General features: G+C 40.3%; 1 protein-coding gene across 5 annotated transcripts in view; it reads right to left on the bottom strand.

Moving 5' to 3' along the window:
* Positions 1 to 14775, bottom strand: part of LOC132199062 (nucleolysin TIAR-like) — a 112146-nt gene that overhangs the window by 30930 nt on the left and 66441 nt on the right. For all 5 annotated transcript variants that reach the window (XM_059623453.1, XM_059623502.1, XM_059623461.1 and 2 more), the window contains exon 5: positions 5511 to 5568. In XM_059623453.1, the coding sequence (XP_059479436.1) occupies positions 5511 to 5568 (58 nt within the window). The remainder of the gene's footprint in view (positions 1 to 5510; positions 5569 to 14775) is intronic.

The raw sequence follows: 14775 nt of genomic DNA, 5'->3' as shown, positions 1-14775 counted from the left end.
GTGCTGAAATAAGCTGACCGACCGCCGACTGAAATTATATATAAAAGCTTTTGTGGATTCAGCGCAGCGACGTCGTTGGCAAATGAACGCGCGCAGAGAAAAGCGGCGGTTTTCTTTGAGCGCAAACCAAGAGTCTGACACGCCGCGGATAAATGTGTGTGTGTATGGGTGCGAGCGAGGGCGTGTGTTCAGCAGTCGCTACATTATTCACAAACAGCCAGAGCACGAAAGCCCACGAGCAAAGATTAAAAAAGCCCCCTGCACCATGCGAGTGTGTTTTAACAGGAGATTAGCAATTCGCTCTCTCTCTCTCTCTGCACGTTTGCAACGAGCGAGTGCTTAACTTTGTAAAAATTACATTTAAACAGCGAGCGACCGGCCGTGCAGCACACACAGAGCAAACACACGCCGGCCGAACAATATGTATATTGAATAATTAATCACAACAAAGAGCGATAAATTATTCAAAAATCATTGCGTCCCACACGTGCACACAGAACGCTTGTAAAATTTGGCGGTCGGCGCCGTCCAGCGTTGTTTCAATCAAGTCTGGCTGAAAAACCGGCACGGAAGGATTTAGGAAATTCGCCTAAATCCAAGCGGAAAGCCAAAGAAGTTTTAAGCACCTTTCTATAAGGATAATTGTTACGTTTTAATCTCTAGACGTAAAAAATCCTGAGGATTACGTTTTCGGCGGAAATACAAAAAGGACTTTTCACGATAGCTTTTTGTTAGTTAATAAATTTTAGCTTCCATTGGCAGCATCTATATTAGAAAAAGTGAAAATCTTTATTTCTATCCTAAACAAAGCCCACAAAAGGCTGAAGTCAAAATTTTTACGAAAGTAGTTAAGAGTGAAGAGATTACTCATGGGTGTTTATATGATTGTTTTAACTCTCACTGGCACAGAAAAATAAATCATTCTCATTTTCACTAAAGTTATTTCTTGTTCAAAGAGAGACTGCTTTCCCTTAAAATTTCACTTGAAATTTTGGAGTACTTTTCCAGGAAATCAGATTTTCCGAAAAAGCAACAGAAAATTTTGAATATTTTTGTCAATGCCACAAAATTCACTTTCTAACGCAATTTTTGCGACAATGCCCCCCTCAATATTTTATTCGGGTATAGGAACAAATTTAACTCCAAGTGTAGAACAAACCCCTTCATTTACACAATGGGGCTATTTATTTGAGACATTTTTAAATGTTAGTCAGTAGACAAAATTGCTATTCTGCAACGACAAAAATTTTATGAATGCAAAAATCCTGAATTTAATTATGCAATCATTTAAAATGTTTCTTTCTGGATTTCTCGCCATTTGCTAGCTCGTTTAAATTGAATGCAACGTAAAATCCATGATGGACACATTTCCACATTAATGTGTGTGACGCTCAGCAGGAATAATTCGATTATAACTCCAGCTCGACTAACTCAACACACTCACACCTTGAATCTTTGCAGCTCCGCACTCGAGTGGGTTTCGCCAGAGTAATATACCGACTGCCGGGCCAGAGGTGGTGAAGAGATTAAAAATAGCAATCGCCCGAAACAGCGAAAGGCGAAAAAAAAAGCAGCGAGGGCTTGAAAGTAAAGAGGCCATTTAGCGCGTGGCCGCCGCCGACGGATTTTCATTTTCATTTTTGAATTTTATGAGGCGCGAGCACGCGATAATGCATGACACATTCATTACGTCAGTCGGTGCGTGCATGTGGCGAAAAACGAAAGAATTAAGGAGAGAAAGAATGGGGCGGTCGCGACAATGACACACGCGCACATAAACAATAACGCGGCCTCTTGACTGCGCGCGGCTTGTTACCGCCGCGTCGGTATAGCAGTTTCCGTAACAAAGGCCTCCACCCATTGATACACAAAAGGGGAAAGATGATGGGAGACGAGAGAATATTTTCATGCATGGTTAGTCAAAGTGCACCTCTCTTCTGCCGCCGTAATGGGAGGAAGCGGCTTAAATAGCCCCGAGGATTGCGCCAGGTTGTAATGCCGATGCCAAAATCGGCAACTAAATTATTCACAGTACGGACGAAAATTTTGGTTAAAACTTGAGGGCGATTCAAGGCCCTCAAGTAAGTTTGATCAAAGTTATTAAGCCTTGGACTATTATCAAAAGGGGTTTACATAATTTTAATTGGCAAATCAAGAGTAAAATTTTGGCATAATTTTATTGAATTAAAATTAATACTATATTTTAATATAGTTGTGTATTTTTCCAAACTTCAACAACAAATTTGAAATAAAAACCACAATTGAGAAGGAAACATTATATTTATCTAAATATTTGATACAAATTTGAGATCATTTTATCTCATAAATTTAATTTTTCTACACTTTCTCCACAATTCCTTCAAAATTTAATATTATTTTTTCTTAAAAAAGGAAATATCCCTTGATTTATCTTCCATTGCTCATTACAATGCATAATTTAGCTGCAGTTTTTTCAATCAGAGTCAAAATTAATTCTCCGTAGGAAGCGTGCTTGCACCGCTTCCGCTCCTTAAAGCCTTTTGGCGCAAAAACTTACTTTCGGATTTCGGGCTGCTTAAATACGTTCCGCTGGGTTGGCGTCAGCGGGAGGATTTTGCATTCGCTCAAAAAACTTCTCATCGCTCGCGCGCTAGCTCGGCTACCTTTTGCATTAATTACCGCTCCTCTTGTGCTGTTTCTTGCATGCATTTATAAATTCACAGACTCCTCTCTTCATATAATAATATCGCCGATCCCCTGGTAATTGCATAAATCAGTGAATCCGAGCGTAGCAGAAACTCTGAGCAAAAATTTCCGAGCGCGTTAATTTTTCACGAGAAACAAAATACGATACAACTTTATTTGCAGATTCCTCAGCGGACGAGCAAACTTCACTTCCTTCCTCGCCATGCAACTTTTAGTTGGCGAAGAAAAATTCCAAACAGACTGGATTTTCCCCCGGAGACCGATGAGAAAACCCTGCTGAAGACTCGATTCTGCAGCCGGCCACACGTGCTTATTATTCATCAGCCCCGAGACTTTCTTTTTTCTCCTTCATCGGCGTTGACGAGATTGTGTTTGTTTCATTTTTTCATCTCCAGATTTTGGAGAGACAAGAAACTTTTAATGGCTGAAAATCCGACGGCAACTGAAGACGTCACTTTTTCCACTGGCAAAAAAAAAAAAAAAAAAAAAAATGAAAAAGGCAAATTGAGCAACTTGTTGGAGTTTTAAAAAATTCATGTCTGACGCGAGTTTGCCGAGCTTTTGCAAATTGCTGACAGTCAATTTGCCAATTACTTTGCTCGCTCGGCAACGGAAATTGCGCTTGGTCAAAGGCAGTGCGCCTTGTTATGTAATCAAACTCGCGCTCAATTTGATGTAATACCAATGTTCAAGGCACTTATTTTGATTTTAAATATGAAAGAAAACATTTTCAATGTTAATTTATTTTAAATTTTGATAGTCAAATTATATAAGTTTTTTAAATTTACATGAAAGTAACTAACAAATAACTGAAAGAAATTCCAAGCTACAAAAAGAACAATAGAAGTATTCAACTGGTCCTTGAAACTTTTTATTGAAAATTTAAAAAAGTGCCCAATGTTTTCCGCTTTCCCAACGCTTAAGACGGGCCAAGAGGAAAGTTTGTGCTCATTCCAATAATCCTCCACTAAATTTTCCACAAGTCTCCCGTCCGGATTGCTAAACTCTTAACATCCTCTTGTTTTGCCGCTCTCGTTGCAAAACAAATGCCGAGATTGGAAGCATTTGCAAATGATCCGTCCACTTTCGTTCCGAGAGAGAGAGCGGCAAACATTAATTTCGCGCCAAATTTATTGCTGTCGAGCGATAATAGCCCAAGGAGCGGCGGCGGCGGCGGAGGAGTTTTTGTGTGCACCCTCTCGACTCGAGAGCCAACGCCGCTGGAGTCGCAATAATTAAAACTGTATATACACAAATAAATAATACGGACTAGGTTTACAAACATATGAAAATTTATATTCAGCCCCGTGCGCTTTGTTTCAGGGTGCAGCAGAATTAAGGGCGGAGAGTCCTGTTATTGTCGTCGCCTTTTTCTCCGCTGCTCTTTCTCTCTTTCTCTGTGACATATTATACTTGTATAGTTATTTATTTAATTAAGGGCCGTGTACCGCCTTGAGTAACGACAAGAACAAAGCCGACTCTGCAGCTGATGTCAAAGCAGCCCCCGCTCGCTCGCCCTCCCCGGCCGGCTTTTTCCCATTCGGAATTATCTTTGAAATTTTAGCTTGGCTGGCACATTATGTTTGCGAGCATAAATAAAAAGCGGCGTCGAGAGCAAACACAAGATACAGCACGAGTGTTGGAGAGACCATCGCTCTCTTTTTCGCTGGCTGTGCGCGGGCATAAATATTACTTCTTTGCATGCAATGTATCTTTTATTATTTGCCGCTGCTTTATTTATTGTCGTCGGCGGCATTATTCAGCACGCCTGTCGCCCGCTCCGCCTTTATGATCGCTGATTTACGCTATTTGCTTTAATAGCGGCCTGCGCTGCCGTTTCGATTCGATAAGCCTCTCTCTCTCTCTCTGCGCAGAGCGGCCGGCCCTCGAAACAATAATAATCAAATGCAAATCTCGCCTCCGAATGTGTATAAACAACACGACTGCAGTATGAATTACTTCTGCACGGCCCATGAATTTAAATTTGCGGCTGCGCGGATTTTGATAACGAAAGACAACAAATGTGGCGGCGGACGCATCTTTGGCCAAATCCTTTGTGATTGCGACGTCTCTTCGAGCGGAATAACTCCGCGCGCCACTTAATCCGCACCCGCAACGCCGGCATTGCAAAGTGCGCCTCCTAAACTAGAAAAATGCGCAGATTTATACGCAGGGAGTTGATTCTGGGAAAGTGTCCCGTCCGCTTTTTTGATGGATTGTGCTCATTTTGCAGAAGAGAGGCGGTTAAATGAGGCCGTTGTAAATCTGCCTAGGCAATCCACTTCACTCAAAATCGCAACTTTGAACTTCATCTTACACGCTGGCAAAGAACCCAATCATTTTTTTAAGAAAGGATCCACTTCAAAAAAATTCAGCTGCTGTAAACAAATCCTGATTTTTCCCAAAATTGGTATTTAATAAAAAAAATCCCAATCAAAAAATTGATTTGTAATTTTTACACAAGATTTAGTGTTTCTACTATTCTAAAAATCCTTATAAAAACAACATAAAAGTAACTACAAAATAAAATTAACATTTATAATTTGATTTTGAAAGTAATATATAATAAAAATGAAAAAACCATGGAAGTTTGTTAATTTTACCAAGGCCGCAATGTAAAATTTTGCTTAAAAAATTTCCCTGATGTGAAAGAATTAAAGTGTATGTTCAGCCGTTTCAAGAAAGAACAAAACCGGCTTGGCGTTAATAAGCCCGCGTATAGCGGACAAATGGAAAGTAAAAACACGCGCGGCTAAAAATTCAGCTGAAGAGAAAATGTGCAAAGAACAAAGAGGAGAAAAAGAATAAAGGCAAAGGGTACTCACTACTAGTGTCTTGTTTAGGCTGGTTTCCAGGCGATGTGGCCCAATTTACTTTCATTTCCTGAAACAGACAAAATGATGTTAGCGCGTCGTGTTTTTCCCGAATTGCGTCCGCGTGTGTAGTGTAATTCAAAAACACAAAGCGCACCGGAGAAGCTAATGAGTGTAAATAATGGAGGAGGCCCGGCTGCCGCCGCCGCCGCCGTAGCCACCGTTAAATTCAACCCCCATTGACCACACACATGCACCATTCAGGCCCGGTCGCTCGCTCGCTCGCCGCTGCCTTTTGTGTCAAAATTTGTAAAGTGGATCTGCTCGAGTGCCACTTTTTAATGCTGCAGCGCCCTTTTGTTTCACGCCGCTCCGTCCGTCCAACCGACCGTCTGATGGACGGACTCGAGTTGCCCGGCTAGAGTGCTATTTGCATTTTTATGTAATTTAATTTAATGTCCTCTACCAGACGCGACGAAAAGAAAAATACATCCAACCGGCTCTTAAATGGTGGGTGGAATACTTTGGTTGCTCTTGCCGCTGGTCAAAGAGAAATTCAGCAACCCTTTTACCTCATTTTTTTTACATTCTTAGACAAATAATTTTTCTAATTATTCCGGGACCTAAAATAAGCTGGAACAAATTGTATCGGGAAATATTGGTTTGATTTTTGCTGACCGCTTTTGCGGATGGAAACGAATTTTTACAAATCAATGGCCAGGAAAGGCTTTGTCCGCGGTTGATTTAAATCCAATACAAAACAGCATTCGGCTCTCATTGACAGATTTTCCAATCGCCACTTGAATTTTAACCTCAGAATTTCCGATAATGGCAGGCATTGGACTGCTTTCGACACATTTTATTTGCGCAGCGGGTTCGCCGGATTCAATTATTCCCCTTTGTGGTGGAAAATCCGCTTCTTCTTTTTGCTCAAAGCAAAGCCATTGTGGCAGAGACAACTTTGCGCAGTATGCAACCGGCTCGACTCAGGTGCACGGCGCGCTGCATCCGCCGCCTTAACGTAATCCGCCATCCTGAAGTTGAAAAATGAGAGCTGCACAGTAATTTATGTTTAATATGTACAAGCGACACGCTCTCTCGCGAGGTAATTTTATCCGAGAAGACATGCAGACGGCGGAATTTCAATATTACATGCAAAAGGCGAGCAAAGTGCACACACAAGTCATTGGAGCGGCGCTGAGCGCCTCAGGTAGCGGAGGCAATATGTTGCCGCCTAGCTTTGAATGCATCGATTTATTTAAATTGAAATGCACGATGCACAACAGTGAGAGAAAAAACCGGGTCGAGCAATAGAGTGTTTTTTGATACTAAATTCCAGAGAAATTCAGATTCGGATTCAATTATTTAAAAAAAAATATTAATATAATGAATAATTTAAAATTGATTCAATTTTTAAATTATTCATTTAAATACAAAAGATTTTTTCCCTTTGCTAGCAAAAGATCTTAAATTTTACTTTTTAATAATGCATATCAAAATAAGGAAATTTTGAATTTGAGACTGAATGAGAGTTATACAATGTGGAAAAATGAACAACAGTAATAATAATTTGTAAGCGTGAGGATTTTGAATTTAGTAGAAACTTAACAAAAATAATGAATTTTTTTGTAGGAACAACAACTATAGCGAAGAAAAATGAAAAAAATTAGCTATGGAGAACAACAGCTGTAAAAATACCCAGGTTGAGCAATAAAGTGATGTTTGGTACTAAATTTTGGAGGAATTATTATTTGATTTCAATTACTTTTAAAATATCAATTTTCAATTGTTGATTTAATGACGGGAGAGAATTCCATGTGCACTTACATTTCATGTTTTAAGTAGCATATTTACATATAAGTAATAGTAATTTATTCTGACTTATTTTAATTATTTGTAAAAGTAAAGCAGCTAAACAAGAATTCTAAAAAAAAAAAAATTAAAATTGTAATTTCAACCTGATAATTTCTAGGCGTGTAGATAGATCTTGAATTTTGATTTGTCTACGAACGAAGAAAATACCACTAAAAAGTGAGCTTTTCTTAAAAAAGAATTGATTGAAATTTCAGAGCAAGGATTTATTCACATCTCTCGGTTGTATAGAAACGCAGTGCGCAAAGAGGAACTGCTCTGCGTTTGTGATTTGTATTCAAATGAAAGTAGACAGCGGAACAAACAAATGTGGAAAAATCTCACTGCGCACAGCTCTCGCGGCAATCAAATCAGCGTCAACGTCAGCCATTCTTCCGATGCAAGGATTAAATTATGCAGCGCGTTTCTCATCTTAAAAGCTTTGGATTGTCCACTTGGGCGGGGAGATAAAAATATTATGCATAATTCCAAACGCATCCAATTTCCCACTGCACTCCCCCGGCCACACACCTTGCAATATTTATTCCGTTTGCACACTCGGCGTAAGCCTGCGGAATGAGCAAAAGTCGCGGCGCGCGGTGTGCCTGCTTTTTACGGGGTCATAATTTATAGGTGATTTTTAGGATTTTCTTCTTTCCTAGCCGCACACACACACACACACACACACGTCTCGGTTCTTTCTCTTGCGCCGATAAAAGAGAAGAAAGGGAGCAACAAACCCTCGCTCGCTGCAGGCCTCCTGCACGTCGCTTGCCTGGATATTGTTAAAAATGCATGGGGTATGGAAATGCACGTAATACGGCCGTGTGTGTGTGTGTGAGGGGTGGAGGGCGAGCAGGGGTGCATTCGCCACCGTGTTTTCGTTTGATTTCGGAGCGTGTGCGAATAAATAAGTCGGAATGCATAATAACCGAATTTTTGAGCAAACACAAGAGAAGAGCGAGCAGCTTCTTCTCTAGCCGGAATTTGATAGTGGCGGTTGTTCTGCAGTGTACATTGCGGGTCCTAAATCTATAACACAACATGCGCAACACTCCCTTTGTGTCGGCTGTTCCAGAGCGGGCGGGCGGGCGAGAGCAGGGCGGAGAGCAGACTGACTACATATATACTTTGTAGGTATAAGTGTGTGTGTGTCTATCTCCATGCACAATACAAAGTGCTATCTGCTAGAGAGACTCATTCAACAGACTGCAGAATGGATGGATCCAACTTCTCGGCGCTCGCAATTAGTTTTAACACCGCGTCGGCCAAATAGTTGCGCAAGAAGTCGCACGGCCGTCTGACTTTTCCTCAGAAAGGAGCTTCCGTGATTGCTTTGAATTGCACCTTTTGTTGACAAAAATGGATAGTTGGCACTGCCAGAGTACAATGGGACCAGGACGATACAAATGGGCCACATTCAAACTCCGAGCACACAAAAATAGCGAGAAGAAATGAAATTATAAATTTTATTGGTGGTAGGTACAAATTTATTTGATTTTAATTTTAAGTAATTTTTAACTATTTTTCAGATTGGCATTCATGTCACTCGGCAAAGAATGCAATTCCAGAAGAAATATTCATGAAATGCCGACCGAGCCAACGACCTCTGGCAGCAGTTAAAAAAAATTGCAAGGCCATAAAAGAGATTTAAAAATGTGCTCTCTCTCTCAAGATGAAATAGAAATAGCTGAGGAGCATTGTGAGGGTTGCGGAATGAATTAAGAATTGCAAGCGGTCCGGAGGTTGCAAAAAATAATGTGTATAAAACGGTCAATAAAACAAGGATTCCTGCAGCGTTATTGCCGCATCCTTGAAGGACAGACACGAGCCGGCAGTTCCGCACGCTGCTGCAGTCCCGAGCCGGGCGCAATTAGTTTTACGAGCGGTGCAAAAATACTTTCTGCGCGAGAGGGACGAAGAATCGGCCAGAATTTCACGAATTCCACCGTCGTAAAAGCGGCGGCAATCGTCGTAATCACGAGATCGCAGATTTGAGTTGCAACCTGGCCTCTTTTTTTTCTTTCCAAAGGGTGAAGCGAAGGGGGGCTCGCGTGAGGAGAGAGCCGACGAGTGAGAGAGAAACTGAATTGCAATTAAGCCGGCATTCAGAGGTGGTTTGCAAACTCCTTTATCTGCCGGGATGAATAAATTTGTTGCAACAAAGGCCGCTCGCTTTTTATCAAGAAGGGGATGAACTCCCGCCTCGCTCGCTCTCCTTCCTCCTAATTGCTAATGGTGAAATGAGGTTGAGTAAATAAAAAGTGGGATGTGCTTTCTCTCTTTTCGGGCCCACACACACACACAAAGCACTCGCGAAAGAACGAGACTCTCTCCTTCTCGACAATCAGCATGAAAATTTAAACGCGGATATTTGTCAGAAATAAAATTCGCCGGCCTTTGCCTTGCGCCGTGCTGATGGAGGCGCGCGCTCGGAATTCTTAATCGCGCACGCACGCTCACGTGCCAATTGATATTCGATGCGCGGAAAAGTTTGTCAACCGACACACGAAAAATTAAAAAAAAAAAAGGGAGGCAGACGGAGCTGGAGGTCGGATGGGATAATTGGACTTGCGTTTTGTCGGCGCAAATTAGATTTCCTCCGCCCGTTTGAGTATATCTGCTGTTCGGGAATTCAGCCAAGTTTCGATGAATGCTTTGTTCCCTCAAAATTGAAACCTTGCAGGCTATTGATGTTTACAAATTTCGATTCATTTGCAAAGTGGTCATTAACGAGTGTATCTCATTTTAACCTGGACCTAATTTCTTTAATTTAGTTAAAAAAATATATATACAAACTTTCCCCAAATTTAAACTCACCAGAGGGAAACTGTAAATTTTTGAAAGATAATCTTTAACTAATTATTCTCCATTTGCAACGGAAAAAAAGTTTGGATAATTTAAAGCACCCACGCGACCGAAGCAGGATTTTTAAACCTTTTTCATGGCGTGCCTGCTGATTAAGTTTGTGATTTAAGCACCGAGGTTAATGCGTTTTTTCTGCCTGCGGAAATGATGGAAAAATTTTACGATGTTAATTTGCTCTCGGCCGGCTATTTTCCATCTGTTTAACTCTCTCATTTAATAGTGCCATTCAAAAGTGCTCGGGTCAACTTTACTTCACAAGGTACTCAGCCAGCATTCACATGGAGCTGTTATGTGTGCAAAGTGCCACAAAAGGGGAAGCGTGGAGCGAGCAAGAGAGAGCGAGCGAGCGAGCGAGCGAGATATATATGCAGGGCGCGCTCGGCTGCTCTCATTGCGGGGCTCAAAGATACAAACACATCAACTTGGCTGGTGTCTTTTGTGTACTTGACTTAGGGTTTCGAGCGGGAGAGATAAGCAAAGAGGCTCCTCCGCCACCGCCACCATTCACTGCTCGCTCGCTCCGCTGCTGATTATGAATTATTAAGCAGAAAAGATAGGGGGAAGTCGGTAAATGATTGCCGTGATACACTTTTTAGGCCCTTCTCGCCGCCGCCGACGCAATTATTTCCATTTGATGCTTGCCACTGCATCAATTTCGGCTTTGTTTGTGTAAAGACAATAAAGGGACCCTCCTTCAGTTTATATTAATCAAATTTTGCCACATCTGCAGCGCTCGAGGTGTGCGCGACCAACAAGCAACAATTATTTTTTGAATTAATTAATTAATATGTTGTGCGCCGAGTTTTCCAATTTCCAAACAGCCGAGTTAGTTCGCGGAAACTCAATTTGTGTAATTGAAGCGCGCGGGAAAAACTTTTGATGACTCGATCGCAAATTGAAAACGGCCGCCTCGAGGAATCTGATGTGCCCTGTTTGGTTTCCAGAAGGGAAGAAACTGCAATACTTGAAAATGATAAAGCCCCCAATTTCAATTTCAATTAGCGTTGAGTACCAATAAATAAATTAATTTTGGAAGAAAATAATTGCAAGAAAATGTTCTTCAGACAAATAAATTAATATTCTAGGCCTGTTAAAATTTATTAAACTAATTTTATGGAATTCTCTCGATAGTTTTCTTTTCTTTTTTTTAATAGTAGAATTTCACGATCAAGGGTTGATTCATGATTATTTGAATTTAAAGTCCGCTTTTCCTTGCAGGGTTTTGTGGGCTGTTTATTGTTTAAGAACAAGGATATTGTTTTTTTCTTAAATAATAAACAACTCACAAAACCCATTGTGCAAAAGCCGACTTTAAATTCAAATCACCAGGAATTTTACTCTCCTTTGATGAAAGCACATGTTCAGTACAATGTTCAAAATTCTAAATTAACTGATTGGAACCAAAAGACCTCTGTTATATAATTTATTACAGAATGAAAACAAGTTTAGACAAAACCGTTGAATATTTTAACTTCTCTAGGTAATTTTCTTTGTATTTTTAAGGAAAAAGCCGCTGCACACCGCAGGCTGGTTGGTTGTTAAAAATTCTGCTTTTACCTATAATGAGGCTTCTCTCGACCTAAAATGTAAAATACCATCCATTCCCTGCAGCTCGGCAGTTTTTTTTTATTCCGCAACTGCTGCCGAGTTCTGCGTGTGCGTCGCCGCCCTTTTCATTTTCACGCTCAACCCCCTTTGGGCTTTCTTTCTCTCTCACGTGCGAAATAATTTGCCGCATTTGATTAAAAATTGTAATTTTCTGCAAATTAGCTTCAAACTGAGACAAGGTAATTTTGCTCTCTATTTTCCTCATACAAGGCGCCATTGTATATTATTTTTTATTCAATCTGTTATTTTATGGGCTCGGCAGGGCCGACAGCAGAGTGTGTGTTATTATTATTCTTCCCTTACATTAAATATAATAAAGAGGCATGTCAGGCAGCAGCGAACATCCCGTAAAACTGCTTTTACCAAAAAACACGAACATGCTTTCTAATTAGGCTGCCTCTACTTTCTCCGAAATGCACACACCCGATGTTTTGATTTCGCATATACGACCGAGCTGCCTTGGAATAACAAAATGTCTGCGTAGCCGCCGGCGAGCTGCTTTTTAACGGGCTTGTAATTTGTTTCTTTTAAAAGGCCACTGCCGCTCTCAGGCATCGCGCACTTGTTCCAAAAATTTTTTTACAAAAGAAGCGCTCCACCCATTATGATTTGCTGGCCATCTTCAACAAAGGGAACTTTGCCTTTATAATTTTATCTGATGAAAAATTAACTAGGATTAAAAAATTTTATACATTTATAAACATGATTTGCAACTAATTTTAAATATAACACAACAATTGAGGCTCACTAAGGTCTTTTTGATCTTGGAAGTTTTAGCAAAATTCTTGCTATCGTGGTGCCGTTTTGTTAAAAAAAATATTTTTTTTTTAAATAATTTGTTTATAACAATTGAATTTGCAACAATGTGGACGAAAAGACAATATTAATAACAATTGCAGTCATTTGTTAATTTTAATTTTAGCATCAATAAAATTTGAGCACATGACATGAAACTATATTAGTGTTAATTCAGTTTTTAAATATTTAAATTTCATTCCAATTCAATTGAAAGCTTAAATTTATACAGACGTCTTTCAGTATTATTGCCTCCTGCAATTTCATCCGCTAACAAAATTTGTAGAGTTTTTGCAGTTTTTTATATTTTTGCCCAACCCAATATAATTAAAATTATTTGCGTCCGACTGAATTTGACAACTGCAGATAGGCGATGTTCTCCGGAAAGTTTTACTCGGGGTTTTGTTTGTTATATAACAAGGGGCTCCTCCATAGTTGTATGGTAATTTTATTAATGAGATAATCAACTTCAAAGTAGCGCCGAGAGCCGCTAGTCAGCAGACATTATCAGAAAGAGCAGCAGAAGCGGCAGCTCCATTAGCCTCGGGGCCGCTTGCCCGTCCTTATTGTTCCAACCCTGTGGTCATTTAGCTTGAAATTTGACTTTGCCGCTCACTGCCGCCGCCGCCGCTTCTTCTTGGGCTGCCCTTAATTTACAAGAGTTGAGAAAGTAGACGCCGGGCTCGGAACACGGCGTCGCTCGAGCGGTTCATCCGCCGGAATAATTTATGCAGTCTTTCTCGTTTGATGTGTGTGGAGTGAAATTTCTTTTCAATTCCGCCCGAGTCAAAAGCTGGCGAGTAGGGATGCAGTTTTATCTGCAATGTAATTATTCGTTGCATCTTAAATGAGTGAGCCGCGGAAGGGGTGAGCGCAGATGGCCAAGTTTTACCATGAATTAAGATTCTTTCTTGAACGGGCTTTGCACCGCTAACCCCACGAGTGGCAGCCGAGTGCCTGCCGAGCGCAATTTTAACCTTTCTGCATCAAGTGCTTTGAAAGAACAGCGCCAAGAGTAATTTGAAATTATATTGCATGCCGGCATATTCTAAACTCGGGATGTTCCTTTTTACTCCGCAGTGGCAAGATGGTTGCTGCTGGATGCAAAATAAAAAAGTTAAAACTAGGGCGGAATTTAATTTTGCAAGTAGATTAAAACATTTGAGTCAAGAAGTTCTTATTGTTAGCATGAAAAAAAAAATAAAAAATGTAATTTTTTCAACGAGGACAACGATCATTTGACAATCCGCAAAAATTTTTGTAAAATATTCCAATTTATGATTTTCACTGAAATGTGTAAATTTAGGAAATTGTTTTTTTTCCCGAAAGTTTTTGTATTTTTCTCTTTCTAAATTTTAATTGTGTTTTTTTTAACAAATTTTTGATCTTATTAATGGTACAAGATGATTTTAACTTCATTTTCAAATAAAAATTGCTTGAAGTACTTTGAAGGTAGAATAAATAGATGATGTAAAAAACATAAAAAATTCGTTGATTTTCAAAGTTCTGATTTTGATTTTGTATATATATATTTTTTTAATTTGTTATTCTCGTAGTTGCCAAAGAAGTTGCTGGTACAACGTATTTGATTCCAATCCTTGAGGCTAAGGAGCTGAAAACCAATCCCAACTTTTGCGTTTAAACATCGCAGTCGTTATGTTTGACCTTTTGCTGTTGAAAAACATTTCGGATTGCTTTGCTTACACTGTCGTGCACAAAACTTTGGCAACGCACGAATGACTGAACAATCAATTTCCTCCTTTTACTTCTCCGCAAGCAGAGAAAGTTGGAATACACATACAGCGCAAAAGGAAAAGGTTGCCGCTTTGTTTATGCTTATTACGGCCAAAAGGAACCTGTTGTTCCTTTCATACATTTTAAATCGCGTGCCATTATTTATTTTCCGAGACAACGCAGCTTGGTTACGAATGAGCGCTGCGTTTTGGGGCCTCTCTGGTGTGCAACAGAACGAGGCGCGGCGCAAATGGCGCGAAATTGCCGTTGCCGCGCCAGAGAGATAAATCCTGAGCATAAGCTACATTGGCTTTTATTCAGGCAGCGCGCGAAATGAGCCGCTGCTGAAAATCTATTTGCAACAGCTCCTGTGTTTAATCACCTACGTTATTAGTAATTAAATGCATGAACGGTAGATAAA

This window comes from Neocloeon triangulifer, unplaced genomic scaffold (assembly GCF_031216515.1).
Source record: "Neocloeon triangulifer isolate White Clay Creek 2 clone unplaced genomic scaffold, ASM3121651v1 ptg000001l, whole genome shotgun sequence".
NCBI lineage: Eukaryota > Metazoa > Arthropoda > Insecta > Ephemeroptera > Baetidae > Neocloeon > Neocloeon triangulifer.
Note: the sequence above shows the minus strand (reverse complement) of the source record. Positions and strands in the feature narration are given on the sequence as shown.